The sequence below is a fragment of the Cupressus sempervirens genome, chromosome 6 (assembly GCF_028749045.1).
Source record: "Cupressus sempervirens isolate cs-2001-9-10 chromosome 6, ASM2874904v1, whole genome shotgun sequence".
NCBI lineage: Eukaryota > Viridiplantae > Streptophyta > Pinopsida > Cupressales > Cupressaceae > Cupressus > Cupressus sempervirens.
In genome coordinates this window covers 468,337,145-468,352,220 of record NC_143123.1, presented here as the reverse complement: position 1 = coordinate 468,352,220, position 15,076 = coordinate 468,337,145, and the positions used below count along the sequence as shown (strand labels likewise).

Sequence of the window (15,076 nt, the reverse complement as noted above, 5' to 3'; positions counted from 1 at the left end):
ATGCCTCCATGGTGAATGGAGTGGGTCTCATGCTTATATTGGTTATTGTGACTGATGGGATGGGTCATACGTGATCATTAAGGCCTCTAGGTTGAGTCATGAGCTAGATGAACTTTCAATGAGATATAAATGCATGTCTTTCTTCTTCCTCTTGTTTTGTGTTTCCAAGGGTGGCATGACATGGTAGTGTATCTAGACATGGGATGCACATCAGGTGATGATGGATGCAAAGTGCAAGATGACTTCTAAATGATTCTAATGGAGTATGATGCTTAATCTATGATGTATATATTTACTAAGAGCCTAAAGATGGGTGATGCAAGAAGGGAGAAGATGTGTAATAGTGCAAGTAAGGACAAGGTGCCTAAAAGGACCTAAGGATTAACTTGGTGTTAAAATAGTGAATGAGAGTTGTATCCTAATTTAATCTCAAGATATAGTAGATTAGTCAACCTAGGGTAGATTGATGTCCTTTGGAAGATGTGAGAATCAATTGTGGGCCCAACTTGCAGAACAAAGTGATGAGGGTCATAAGTGAAAAAATTAACTAACCCTATATATCATTTAGTCACAGGGAGAGTCTCAATAAATGATGGATGAAGGATGTAGGATGAACAACTCAAAGATGATGACACCCAATTATGGGATTGGGATGGGGTTTGATTGGTTTAATATGATTGGGTTTCAAAAGTGTGCTCCTAATGAAGATAGATTTAAAAATGCATAAAGGATGAAGACCTAAATGATGATCTTATGGATAAACTCTAAGGTACAAAGTGCAAAGTATGTGTAGGAAGATGGATCTAATTTTCAAAGGGATAGTTCATAATTGAGATAAAGCTCTGATTGACTCCACATCTAACCTCCATAATTTGAACCTTGTATTCCCATTTTTTTTGGTGAGCAAGCTGGATGAATTTCTTCTCTATCAATAATTCTTTCACAAATTTTTTGGTCGAGTTCTAACCTCTTAAGCTCAACCTTTTGTTCTCGATATGCAAGTGATGGTTTAAGCTTGACCTTCTTGAGTTTTAGTCTTGGTTGGTTTGGCACGAGGCATCAACTTGAATGTTTGGGATTAAATATTTCAACTTCAAGTAGTGACTATGCTAAGTGTGCCCTAACTTAGGTTGAGAAACATATAAGTGTGTTTTGGGTGAAGAGAGCAAACAATCCCTCAAACGACAAAGTGATCTTGAGAGAGACAAGCAAATGATCTCTTTTTGGAAAAAGGATTTTGATAAAGCAACTTGTATATGCTTGACAATTTTTTTCACGTGGTCATGCCATAGAAAATACACTTTAAGCATGATATTTTACCTCTAAGGTCATTTTAGCTCACAATATGCTATTGATAAGCCTACAAGGAGGACCTCAATCTTAATGTTTTCTAATTCTCATGCTATGTCTCTCTTGATATAAGAGGAGAGTCGATACAAGAGTCAATCAACAAAATTACATGTTAATGAACCTTTAAGACATGAAAAATTGAAGCCTCCTTTGTACGGGGTCAATGACTCTTGTAAATGAAGCCCAACTAACCTTATGCCTATATCAGGGAAGCACTAATGGTGAGTAACTTCACATAAGTCATATTTTTTTTGCACCATCAATAACATACCAAGGATAATAAGGTAGATACTAAGTTAGTTTCTAGTAAGATTCTTGTCATCCTTCAATCGGTTGTACAAACATGACTCACTTAAAATCCTAGTTGACCATGACAAAATCATAGGGATATTCACCTACCTTGGACTACTAGATCAACGCACCCAACCAGATCTTGAGGGAAAATATGAGAGTTTACACAATGCTTTATTTAAATATATCGATTAGGGAAGTTGTTGGTTTGAGGTTGTTATCCAGAGACAAACTTTTCCCAATAGATAAGCCTCTCTAGAAGTGAAACAAATCCTATTGTGTTTCTCTTGCAAGTGACTTCAGTTACAAATCACTTAGCTAATGGGATCTACTTTGCAAAAAATGAAAAGAGCTCAAGGAAGTGTTGGAACACACTCCTTTAAACACATCAAGAAATGACTCATTTCCAAATTGAACCTAATTTATCCTAAGTATTTTCTATCCTAGAACATCAAGCACTTTGGAAAGAAAAATGCTTTTCAAGAGAATTTGCAAAATTTGACAATTTTTACAACCTTAGATCATTCCAGACTTTGTGACTTCATTTTATGCCCAAATAAAAATGTGTATCATGGAAATTGTTATTTGTCCTTTAGGTATTCAAGACTTGATTGTTAGATTTTTTAGCCCTTGTAAACTTTAAAGTCCAAAATGAAATGTGACGTGTTGTGTTTGCATGTAGTGTTCTTTTTATAGCCCAAAATCAAATGTGAGTTAATTTTCCTTTAAAAATATTAGCTCCTCCATCCCACATTCTTGCATACTTCAACAAGTCCATCAAATCCCAATAGACAACATTCCTGCAAAGTCAAATGGCACTCCCACCAAGGCAAATTCACTAACCATATAAAAACTAAAAATGCAACAAAATGAAATAAATAATTATAAAAAATAGAAAAGACCCAAAAGCAAAAACTCATATAGTAATCTCACTAGTTGCGCAATCCCACAAACACTATTGGCATTCCCGCTGATGTAGACTAGTAAGTTTTTAGTTGTGCCCGAAGTCTTAAACAACATTCTCGCAAGGTCAAACATGCATTCCTACATGGTCAACCAATTGTGTATTTATAGGACAAAAGATAGAGATGAAGGATATGATACAGGTTTATGTGTGTTTGTCAGAGGTGGCATTCCTACCATCGTGAGTTCGCAATCCCACTAGCGTACCTTTCATTCCTATGAGTGTGTGTTTGATGTGCTATGTGAATTTAGTGTGACAAAAAGTATGCTATAAATTTAGTTTGCATAGAACATTAACCAAGCTAACATTAAAAAGCTAAATCAAATGCAAACATATACAATTATGCAAATAAGAAAGTAAATGAAGAGGAAATGCAAACCAACTGAGGAACACTTCAAGCCTTCTTGATCTTGAGATACAATCCAAATGGTGAGGTATGTGTTCTCAAAATGATGCTCAGGGTTTAAAATGGATTAAATAATGGAGGATGGAGGTAAAAACTAACTATGGATCGTGTGGAAATTTGGGTATAATAATGGTAAGTTTGTAGCTTTGGGCTCTAGAATTAACATTATAACTTTGCATATGAAGGTGGATGATTTGTGAAGAGAGAAGGGTTCAATTTATAGGAAAAGGTAGGTGGAAATCTATGGTCAAGATGGAAGTTTGGGAGACTGTGAGGAGTGGGTGTGTAAGGAAATCGGAGCACATGGATTGTGCTTTCTCAAATGCATAGCCTTGTGGCAAGTGTCATAAGGAGAATGCATGTGAGAGGATTGGGCTTTTGGAGGGAATGCGACCATTTTAGGGATTGTGAAGGGACAAAGGTCTAAGAGGGAGTTGAAGTGTGTGAGGAATGCGTAAGAGCATTTAAGGAAGACTTTAATGCATTTGGTTGGGAAATGAGAGGATGTGACTAGAGTTGACTTGGATTCGGGTTAGGATTTCTTAATCCTCGTGCTTAAGGTTGTGTTAGGGTGAGATTAGATTTGTCTTAGGGAGTGATTAGGATACAAATGGACATGTTAGACAAATACGCGTGGGTTATTTTAACAACTAGGCTTAATTAGTTAATCAAATAGGTTTAGTATGGATGAATGGGTTGGGTCGAGTCTCAACCACTAGGTTAGGATTAGGTCAAGGGTTAGGTTAGGTTTGATGATTGATTAATTGATATTATTTAATCAAAAGGGGAAATTGGAATTAAATAAAATTGAGTACTCTGCACTTATTCAATTTAATAGAAGAAGGGGAATTTAATTAATAATCAAACTTATTGGTTTTCATTTGATTTATTAATTAGACTATAGTCAATTAATTAGATTAATTAACTAGGGGATGACATAAAGTAATTAAATTTTGAATACTTAGTTAATAATGTCTTATAATCAGATTTAGGTGTCTATAGTTATTGCAGGCAAATTCTATGATTGCATAGAAATTGGAAGAGTGTTTACAATCTCAAGTGGGAGCCTCAAAAGTGATTTCAACCTTTTAAAGAATGATTGAGAAATTTGTTGTCAAAGTACACAATTGAGTTGTGTTTGGAGGAAGACAATTTTAGCTTTGAACAACATTATAACTTTATATCAATAAGTGAAGTTGATGGCCTAGAAAGCAATTCTATAATTGATATCATTGATGTTGTTTTGTCAATTGATCCATCAAATGTAATATTCAAAAGAAATGTCACACAAACTCAAAAAAAGCTCTTCAGTTGAAAGACGTGTCAAGTTTCAAAGTGAAGTGGTTTTTGCAATAGAGAAGTTCAACAACTCTAAGACCTATATGAGTTGGAGACTTTTCCCATAAATACTATAAAGGTTGAACGGATCATTGTTTTCGAAGGAAAATCTATAACAATAAGTAGCACAACCCATTTTGTTTTAACCGTAGCACAAATTAAGGTTGAGAGACTTGGTAGATCTATTGTTGATAAAATATACCTTATCTTTTATAAATGTAGGTATTTTTTAGTAGACTGTTATTTTCACTATAGTTACTATTTTTGAAGAAGGAGGAGGAAAGATTATAGGTGTTATGACAAAGGAATTAAACACATTAAAATAAGAACAAAAACTTACAAAAAATATAGAGAAAGTTATTTCAATAGATACATATTTAAAGTTCAAGTTTTATAGAAGAGTAAGTGTACTATTGCAAAATAAAATTGACTATGCATCTTAAAGAATTTTATTATTATTTTCAATTGCTAAGTTTTATCACATTCATTTTTTCTCCTATTCCTTCATTCTAAAACAATTTTCAAATAAAATCATTAGAATTGTATCCTATGCATTTCTTACATAATCTTGAAATTGATATATTTGTAAATGTTAGATACCTTAAAATTTGATATCAGTCCAATAATTTTATATAAATTTTTGTTTGAAAAAGATAAATATAATAGTATTTAAACACTATAAATTTAAAAAAACCAGACATAATTATAAAACATTTACGGGAAATATTTTTCTGAAACGGCTACCCCATCCTTATCCTTACTTGGGTTAAAATCCATCGAATAAAAAGAAAATATTCCATCAGATGAGTGTCATCCAAACAAAATCCCGGTGGAGCCAAACAGAAATATTGACACGATTGCAGAACTTGATTTACTTAACCCCCAGTAAGATTTAAAATAATATTGGCATGGAACGTGGAGGGGCTCTGCAGGATTCTTTGAACAAGGACAATGACCTACTTTTATTCTGAGATGCATGCCCGCTTTTGGCATGCCGTAGAGAAGCATTGTCCTCTTTCTATGTTTGGAAATATCGCCCTTCCATCTTGGTAATAATTCCACGATTCATGCCATTGCCGCGTTGTTTGAAATCTCTTAAAGCCATTTTCTAGATTTGGGTTTTCTAGGGTTGGGTTTCTTCCTGCATTTCTCGTTGTTTGATATAGCGCATGATAATCATCAATATAGAATACCATTTGCCCTCATTTAGATGGCTGAGTTGGAAACTACTACTCTTTCAGAGCAAGGAGAATGTGACGGCGATGTGAGTAATCATGATGGAGTTTGTGTGCCAATCATTGTGGAATGTATGCCGGATCGGGTATTCGTGGGGCACAATTGTGTCAGCGCAGGGGAATGTGGATCGGAAGACGGTGGATACGCACCAGAAAATTTGATACATAATTGTTCTGGTGGAAAGATCACTGGAAAATCTGATGCAAAAAGTGCCGTTTCGGGCTTCAAATCTGGGTGCCCTAAAGAGATTCCGGATGCAAGGATACTGGTAGACCCCAAAGGAGTCATGCCAAAGGATCTGATTGGAAAAATGAATCAGGGAATAGATCTTGAAAGTGGTAGGGAAATCAGCGGTGCCAATGGGTGTGACAACTCTTTTTGGGGTTCCGCAAAGAGATTGTTTCGAAAGGCCTTGGGCAGCTTCGTTCCAGGGGATTTGAGTCAGAGCTTTAATGGATCAACCAAAATTTATGATTCCACCTTTGTATTGTGTAAATCTGCAAGCGATCTCCCTAAATCAGAATGTAACAACGGTGGAAATCCTAGAAATACAGAGGGGCTGAGTTCTGGGAAGGTAAGGAATGGAAATGTCAACAACACTAATAAAGCCAATAGCAAAAAGCCTCCCAGGCCTCCTAGGCCTCCAAAACCAGCAAAGGCAACCGTAGATCCTTCAAAGGAGAGGCTGGTGAAATCTATTTTAAGGAGGGCCAGATTGGAGAAAATGATAACTCTGAAGAAGAAGCAAATTGCAAGGTCCAAGTCTTCCAATTCAAGTGTTTTGGCCCTTGCATTCACTCTGTGCTTCTGTGTTATAATGATTTTGCAAGGTAATGCTTCTTAATCTGGGACTCCATTTTCACTATGGTATTGATCTCTTTTTAATCTTCCTAAGGCGTTTTATCTGTAAATATAGAGAAGAGTACTATGCGTTCGTCATCTGTAGCATGAGTGATGAAGCTTACCTTTGCATTTTTTAGGTCTGTTTTCTCAAGGGAATGGTGGTGCTCAAATTTCACCAGAGGCTGCAGTACAAACAAGTGCATATGTTGACAATCATGCCATGATTGGCCATGCTTCGAATCCGATGCAAGTGTTATCTCTTTACGCTATGTTTTCACCCTTAGGGTATTCAAAGCAATAATATGCTAGTTATATCCTCATCTATTGGCCTTTCCTTTTCATTTGTGGCTCCTGAAGTCGTCAAGTAAGCGCTTGGCCACATTTCTTTGCCCATTTGTTTATGTCTGTTGTGGCAATCATATTCCAGGAGGCATGAGTTATGTCTCCCAAAACCATTTGCAGCTTAGTTGTTGTACAATTTTAAGCATCTCTTCTCAGAAATGATGTGGTATAGTCACTTCCAGTTTCAACTTTTTCTCTTTAATCTGATCAGATTTTGTCCGACTTTTGATTGATCTTGCAGAGAGCCAGACCAACTTGCTGCTTCTTTACGCCATTTTAGGAGTGCACTGGATAAAGTCAGACCTATGCAAACAGATCCAAAGTCATGATTTCCTCAATTCTTAAGCTCTGCTGTTAATATTTATCATATTTCTCTCCTCCCAACTATTTTATAGCTACAGTAGGAAGATTCTGCGGATGAAGTGCATTTAAACAATAAGCTGGTGTTGATTGCATCGACAGCATTATTAGAGGGTGACTGGCAGATGTTCATATTGCGGGTACAGCAGCCAATCAGATGTATAAGGTGCCTAATTTTGTATAGCAATCATTTTTTAATTTTTCTTATGAAAGCTTACTGGGGGCTCTTAGGAATATCATCTCATCTAAGCAGTTGTTCTCTTTGAGCTTTTCTTCCATTTTTTATTATTCCTATTTAAGTTGACAAGAAGCCAAGGGCTGCTTCTCCGAGATCACAACATATAGTATGCCAATATGTATGCAGATTGGAAATTTCTGCACGTAATTGAAACATCTTGTCATGGAAAATTTTGGTAGGCGCTTCCCTATGTATACCATCAAAGTGAGCTATGAAGTGCTTAAGGAGCAGATCATATTGTACAGTATTATGCATTCTAAGTATCATTGTGCCGTCTGTCCAAAGTATTCTGAGTAATTATGAATAAACGAGGCATTTGCAGGTCTCAGCATGAAAAAAATGCCTTTCATCAGGTAATTATAATAAAACCGAAGGGCGTGAACTTTTTGATAGGTGATTGTTGTCCAATACATATGATGTATAAGCGGCTGTCGTGATAATGTAGCCTAATCAAGCATATGATGGATATCATAGGATTAATGAATATCTGTTCTGTTTTGTTCTGGCTCTGTCATTTGAAATAGCTTTAACCTATTTCTAAAATTTAACAAGCATTGATTTCTTTTCTGATTATTATATAAAGAATTGGAATAGTGGGGGATATGATTTGCTTTCATAAAGCATTGACAGGAAAACGACTCATTGGAAAAATGAATGCCTTGTACATTGGAGATGAAGGGAAGTAGTAAAATTTGAATGCCTAGTCCACCAAATGAAACAGAGATGAAGCGAAGATGTAATTTTTTGAATGTCTTCTACTGGATGAGGTGAAGTTCATTAAATTTACAACCACTGAAGCAGAGTATGGTTATTGACAATTTCATAATCATGTTTATTGGTCTCGTGAGTATTAAATGTTTCAGAGTTCATGTGCGCTCTGGACATCATTCATGTGTGCAAAATCAACAAAGCCAACATTTCAAATACTTGCAACAAGAAGGGTGCTCTCTTCCTGAAAATTGTAACTCTTTTTAGAAACTCTTAAGAAGTATTTTCCAGCTGAAACCTTCTGTGAAGCTTCATCCTGGCTGGAGATCTGAAGATTCATGTCTTTTTTCTTCAACAAACTGCATTACATAATTCAATCTTCCTACACTGTGGACATTTATATATTTAGACATGCAGCTCTTGCTGAAACTCCTGCTTGATTTTTGTCACATAAGCTATAATAGTGTTCGCATCACAAAGAGAATGGTCTAATAGGAAAACACTTCACAATTCTAACCCATTTGTGATTTTCCTTCCAATGGATGGATTCCTACATTGTTATTCACCGATGGACTCACTTTGAATTGCCACTTCACAGCCTGAGTAGGGTGAAGAGCTTGTGTTGTAGTAGGGTAGGCCTGTTTTCTGATACCATATATGGATGCCAAGTAGGTATTAGTACACCATGAATTGTAAAAGCTGTTAAGAATATAGAAATGTCCACATCAGACAAAATAGAGAGCTGTAGACCTGCCACAACTTGTTTGCAGTGATACCAAACAAGATACTTATTTTTAAGACATCAGGTTTCCACAGTCTGTCTCTGGAATTTGAGAGCTTTTGGATTATGTATGTTTTTCCTATGAACATTTATAATCATATTCTATAATTCATCATCAGGATGGTGAGCTAGAGAACATCCTGATAAGGAATCATAGAGTATAACAAATTCAGGTATATATTTTTTTGTCAATATGTTATACCTAATACATGCATCATTTGTGACTTCTCCCGGTGAGGTTTACATGCCCCAATATCAAGAGAGAACACCATTTAGAGTACATGATTTATTTTATAGAGAGTGAAGGGTTGGAAACATTGTTTACATTGTTTTCCATTTAAGAATCGAAAGAATACCGACCAACCATTACTTCATAGCAGCCAACAAAAAAATTAAATGCTTTGACATTCAAAGATTAGGTATCTCTACAAAGTATTAGATCATAGATGTGAACTAGATATATTCTCATTGTAGTGCTCCGTTTTGGAAAACCTACAAGTGCAAAAGAAGAAATTGTAATGTGTTACCCATGGGAAAAAAAGGTTGAGAGAATCCAGCTGCTATGGAGAGTGATAAAAGCTTGAATTATTTGAATAGAACTGTAAAAGGGCTTTACTTGGATACATGACTTATGCTGTATATGGCACATCAAAGGTCTCTAATTTAGGAGAAATGTTCAACATGGGCACAAGGTAACGAAGCTTTTTGGTATCATAAAATGGTCATTGTAATGAAGCTTTGTGGTACCATAAGATGATCATGACTATCATTGCCGCATTATTGCATTTAAACTACATTGAGAATTTAATAGTATAAAAGATGTGATATTGCTATCAAGATTTAGTTGTGCAGTTTGAGTTAAACTTATTAACCCATGTTTCATGAGTAATGATTCACATGAACCCATCTCTCATGAGAATAAATGGAATAAATAGCAGAGGTGAAGCACTAGGACTTCTCGGATCTTCACCAAGTATTGTGCCTTATGAACCATTCATTAGAAATCTCCTTAAGCCCATTAATTGAAAAATAGGAGATATTTTCCACAGTATGTCAAATTATGATATTAATATCAGGTTTTAACTTTGTAGTTTTTGAGTCCAACTAGTTGACCCATGTTTTATGAATAATGATTCACATGAACCCATCTCTCATGAGAATACATGGAACACTTAGAACTCAATGGATCTAGGTGATGCTCACAGAGGTGATGCATCACGACTTCTCGATAGGTCACCCATCCCAACACTATTCTAGCTTGAACGTGCTTAATTGTAGAGTTTCCTCCATGGTTAAACTCACTCCACTTGCAACCCCATTTGCAAATCATTCATTAAAAAGCCCCTTAAGCTCATCAATTGATAACTAGGAGATATTTTGTACAAGTCAAATTGTGGTATTTCTATTAGGACTTAATTGTGTAGTTTTTGAGTCAAACTCATTTACTCGTGTTTCAAGAGTAGTGACTCACACAAACCCATCTCCCATGAGAATAAATGAAATGCAGTGTTACCCATGCTTTTGTTTTCAAAATTTAGGAAGTATAAAAAATTAAAACTTTCTCCCTTAAGTCATCAAACCTTGAACTTGAACCTTTTTCATTCAATATTCAATGTTCAATGTTCAATAACATACACCCATCATGTTTGACTTGTTATTTTTCTATTTTGTCACATTCAACTTTATCCCAACTTGTGACCTTGAACTAATGAACTGTGAGGTTCAAGGTTCCACATTTGTGAAGTCTTCATCACCCGTCGAGATATGAAAGTCTTTCATTGTAATCAAGGACATGGGTGCTTTCCTCGAAGTTGAATTTCGAACCTTCTGTTTCATGGTTAAATGTTTAGAGCTCATAGAGCCTTAGGCAAGTCAAATGTATAATATGTCCAAGTTTGGGAGTGTCCTGTTCCAAAATTTCTTGGCAAATGAACTTGAAGTTTCAAATCGTTTATTTCACCCATAGACATGTGGCACACATCATCAAGAAGTACCATCGGCAAAAGGTGAAAAGACACTCATTTAATGATGATTGGAAATGGTGATGACACAACAGAGTTGTTATGTGTGAAGGATTAATTATTCATTAAAAGTCACGACATGTCGTCAAATCAGTGTTCTCCCTATTTTTTAGTAAAGCATGTCGCATAAGTTTGATTTAAAATGATGTAATGAGAAATCCTTGTCGAGGCATGTTGCAATTGTAAAATTTATGTGATTTATGTAGATATGGCATTCTTCTCTTTGGAGAGCCCACCTTCACCCAATGTTCATGATTCCATATGTGAATCATTGTGAAACCCTTGGTTGGGGTTGTGAAATGTTGTGTTGTGTTTTTCATGCATTAGTGAGTTTGGTTGTTTATAACCCATTTGAGCCTTGTCTCCCCTAGCTCGTGGGTGACCTCGTAGAGGCCTAGGATGGGAGGAGAGCCTCCATGGTTCATGTGTTTTTAAGTATATTTGTAGGTTTGTGCTCAATGGAATCATAGAAGAAAGCTTGGATTTCTCATGGTTGAAGTAACATGGAAAACATAATCGACATTTGTGCATTGCATTTTCAATGGAGAAATCTCCACCTCATTTTTATTGTTGTGAAGCATGAGTTCATAGTAGAAATATAAGGTTGTTTAGAATGAGTTTATAGTAATAATATAGGGTTGTAGAGATGTAAATTAACTCATTGTTTAGAGTTGTGTAATCATGTAGAGATGAATGTATTTGAAGAAATCTTTTCAAATAGATAGTTCCTTGTACTTAATGTTCATAGGATTGATTACACATATCTAAATCATGTGCATTGTTCACTACAACATTTGGGGTCAAATTGCGACGACAGTTTGCGACGGCGGTGTAATTTGTGGTTATTTTCAATTTTTTTTTTTGCAATGGTTCGTGATGTCGTCACAATACTGATGTTTGCGTCAAAATTGCGACGCCCGCATGAGTATAAACAAAAAAAAAGGACAAATCATTCCCCATTTGTTTTAATTGTGGTGGAAAGTTGCACGTGAAAGAGGGTGGAGAGCTTTGTACGTTGTCATGCTTGTGTCATTGGTGCATTTTGTTGTTGTGATCTTTGAATTTCATTGTCGTGCCCTTTCTCTGTGATTTCATTGTTGTGTATCTCTGGATTTTGTTGTCATGCCCTTCCTTTGCAATTTGGTTGTTGTGCCCTTGTGATCTCTGCATTTCATTGTTGTGCCCTTGCTCTGTGATTTTGTTGTCGTGCCCTAACTCTGCAATTTTTTTCAAGGGAGCTATGTAAATGTTGGTTTCTTTTCCTTCTAAACAAGTATCTCTTTGTATTTCCTTCTAAACATGTATATTTAGAGATCTTTTTTAAGATACTTTTTACATCTTAGCACAATAGGAAAATTCATCCAATTGCATACATATTCCAGAATCCAAATAATAAAACAATAAAATTCACTTAACCCATGCCAAGTGGCTTACCTCAAGATCTTCCACAAAAATAAGTAGACCAAGAAAAATGCGTAGAGTTTGCAAGAAATTTTACAAAAACATATTATAGTAGATATTTTTAGAAAGAAACTAGCCATAACCCAATTAAATGGGTCTAGTTGCTGATTAGTTGGGTTGATTACAAATTCCTATAGAACTGTCATCAGATTAGGTCAACACCTTCACTTGCGGACCTCTCATGTTAACTACTTTCTGTACTGTTTCAATACCATATTCTTGCTTTTGAGTAGGTGCATTTTCTTATAAAACATTAATTTTGTTGAACAATTGTAAACTCTTAGAAAGTGCATTGTTGTTTTCATGTATATGTATGTTTATATAATAATGAATAATAATAATGTTTTCATGTATGTCAAAATAATAATTAACATACCATTGGATCATATAGTAATGAAGTGATCAACCTAGCTAATCAGCAACTAGACCAATTTAACCGGTGTTTCCAATGTCATAGTACCTACCACAACACTTTTCTAGATTTTATCTAATGGCTCCAATAATATTCTTTATTGTTCTATACTTGTTGTTTCTGTTGTGCAGTCTCTTTCTAAAGCCACTTCTCATTCTCTTTCTAAAGCGGCTCCTTCTCCTTCGCTCTCATGCCTTAAATTTTGTTTATCAAACTTCTAAATATCTACCTCTACCTTATCTAAAATCAAATTCACAATGTGTTGTAACTCTGGCATAGGTGTTTGATTATCGATAGCTTTCATTTCAGCATTTAAGTTTTCAAGATTGGTCAACACCCTCACTTGCGGACCTCTTATGTCAAACACTTTTTGTACTATTTCAACACCATGTTCTTGCTTCTGAGCTAACCGTTCTTTAGGTACATTATCTTGTAAAACATTAATTTTGTTGAACAATTATAAACTCTTAGAAAGTGCATTGTTGTCTTCATGTGTGTGTGTACACACACACACACACAAAGATCTTATGGATTATGGATTATAAACAAAAAGAAAAGAAAAGAAAACACGACATTAATCATTCTGCATTTGTTTTGATTGATTGTGGAGAGCTACACGCGGAAGAGGGTCGAGAGCTCCGAACGAGGGTGGAGATCACTAGAGATCTAGGATTTTGTTGCCATTCCCTTGTGATCGTTGCATTTCGTTGGCGTGTTGTGTCCTCGTGATCGTCGTGCCCTTGCTCTAGGATTTTCTTCAAGGGGAGAAGAGGTACCTATGTAAATATTTTTTTTCCTTCTAAACATGTGTCTCTTTTTCATATATAATAGCTTTGGTTAGATTCAAGGATAATTGGTTATAATGATTGTATGCATATGTGGATGTATGTATGTATATCAATTCACTATGTGAACTACTTTACATCCATACATACACATTTGCATAATACTTGTGCTAAATTAAATTAAATCATTCATATCTTGAATTCACACAAGCAATTATCCTTGCATTTAATTGAAATTATTCATACCAAACTAAGTATGCAGAAATCTGTACTTACAGATTATATTATCTCTTAGTGATTGAGTAAAGATCTTGTGCATAATATCTTCCAGGTAATGATCAAATGCATTCACATTAAGTCATAATAGGATCAAGCAGATGATCCATGTATGTAACTTCATACTTGTTTTATTGAACATTTTGTTTAACATAACCAGTAATACTAGAATTATACAACTACAACTAGTACTCTTGTTTATTTTATTTAATCATATACATTTAAGACTATTATTATTCTTAAAATTAGACTGTATATTTGTTATCACTAAAACACAAATATAAATATCTGATAGTTATCTATTTTTAATTTCAAGATCTTCATATTTAACGTGAAGAGTTTCCACTACTGGATAGCGGAATAGCCACATAGTTCATGGCTTTTTCCACCAAATTATATTTTTATTATATTTTTGTCTTTCAAAAATAGTATAGGTGAATGTTCTTTTGATTTTCCAAACATTTAATAATTTGTCGCTTGTCGTTTGAGGTAATTTTCTATTCTGGGATAGAGATATCTATCATAAGGATGGATGTGCCAATTTTGATCATCACACTTTCAAAGCTGATTCCGTTATCAAATTAATAAAACTACTTGCAACTGACACCTTGATTTTCTACAACTTATCGTATCGGCCATTGGCACAACCATTTTCCTCCTGCCCCACCTTAGCACACAACCCTTGTTTGAGGTTTATATCTTAGTCCCTCTTGGGTTTTGAACCCCATTGAACTTATTTCAAAATGGTTCCATTGGTTCAAGGAGGTTCATATGTTTGATAAGTTCAGTGTCATAGGCAGTTTAGTGGTTTCAATGTTCGGAAGGCTCTTGGCTTGGATCAGAGTACTAAGATTCAAAGATTATGTAATTTAGATTGAACGGTTCATATCAATTTGTGTAGATGCTTTTAGATGTCTCCAAGAACATTTAGGTGTATTTTGGTTCATGGACCACAAATCAAAATCAAAGTTCACATTTCAAAGGCTAAAGGTTTTGAACATGAAACTAGTGATTCAAAGTGTTCATCAATCTGAATGTATAGTTCAACAGTTCAAGTTTGACAATTCCAAGTAGCCCATACCATTTCAAAAGACTAAGTCCAATGATTTGTATTTAGCAATTTGTGCTAGAGTAAATAATTATTTATTCTATTACTTAAGTTTACTTAGGTTAATGCATTAGTTAATAATGTAATTGATGAGTTGTTGACAACACAAGAGTTTGTTCCCTTCTAGTGTATTTCACCTTTTTGTAGAAGTGTGCT

The 15,076-nt window shown here is 35.1% G+C and overlaps 1 protein-coding gene across 3 annotated transcripts; it reads left to right on the top strand.

The window, feature by feature from the left end:
• The first annotated feature begins 5,166 nt into the window (after positions 1-5,166).
• Positions 5,167-7,866, top strand: LOC149553081 (uncharacterized). Of its 3 annotated transcripts, XR_016353015.1 has the most exons (4): positions 5,202-6,415; positions 6,566-6,674; positions 7,012-7,296; positions 7,495-7,866. XR_016353015.1 is itself a non-coding variant. In XM_089788592.1 (3 exons), the coding sequence occupies exons 1-3, from the start codon at positions 5,560-5,562 to the stop codon at positions 7,097-7,099; spliced, it is 1,053 nt and encodes a 350-aa protein (XP_089644718.1). In that variant the 5' UTR covers positions 5,167-5,559; the 3' UTR covers positions 7,100-7,866. The 3 variants fall into 3 exon arrangements, 2 of the variants coding, with proteins under 2 accessions (XP_089644718.1, XP_089644719.1); XM_089788592.1 differs by having other exon boundaries at positions 5,167-6,415; positions 7,012-7,866; XM_089788593.1 differs by lacking the exon at positions 6,566-6,674 and having other exon boundaries at positions 5,196-6,415; positions 7,012-7,866.
• Positions 7,867-15,076: the final 7,210 nt, after the last annotated feature.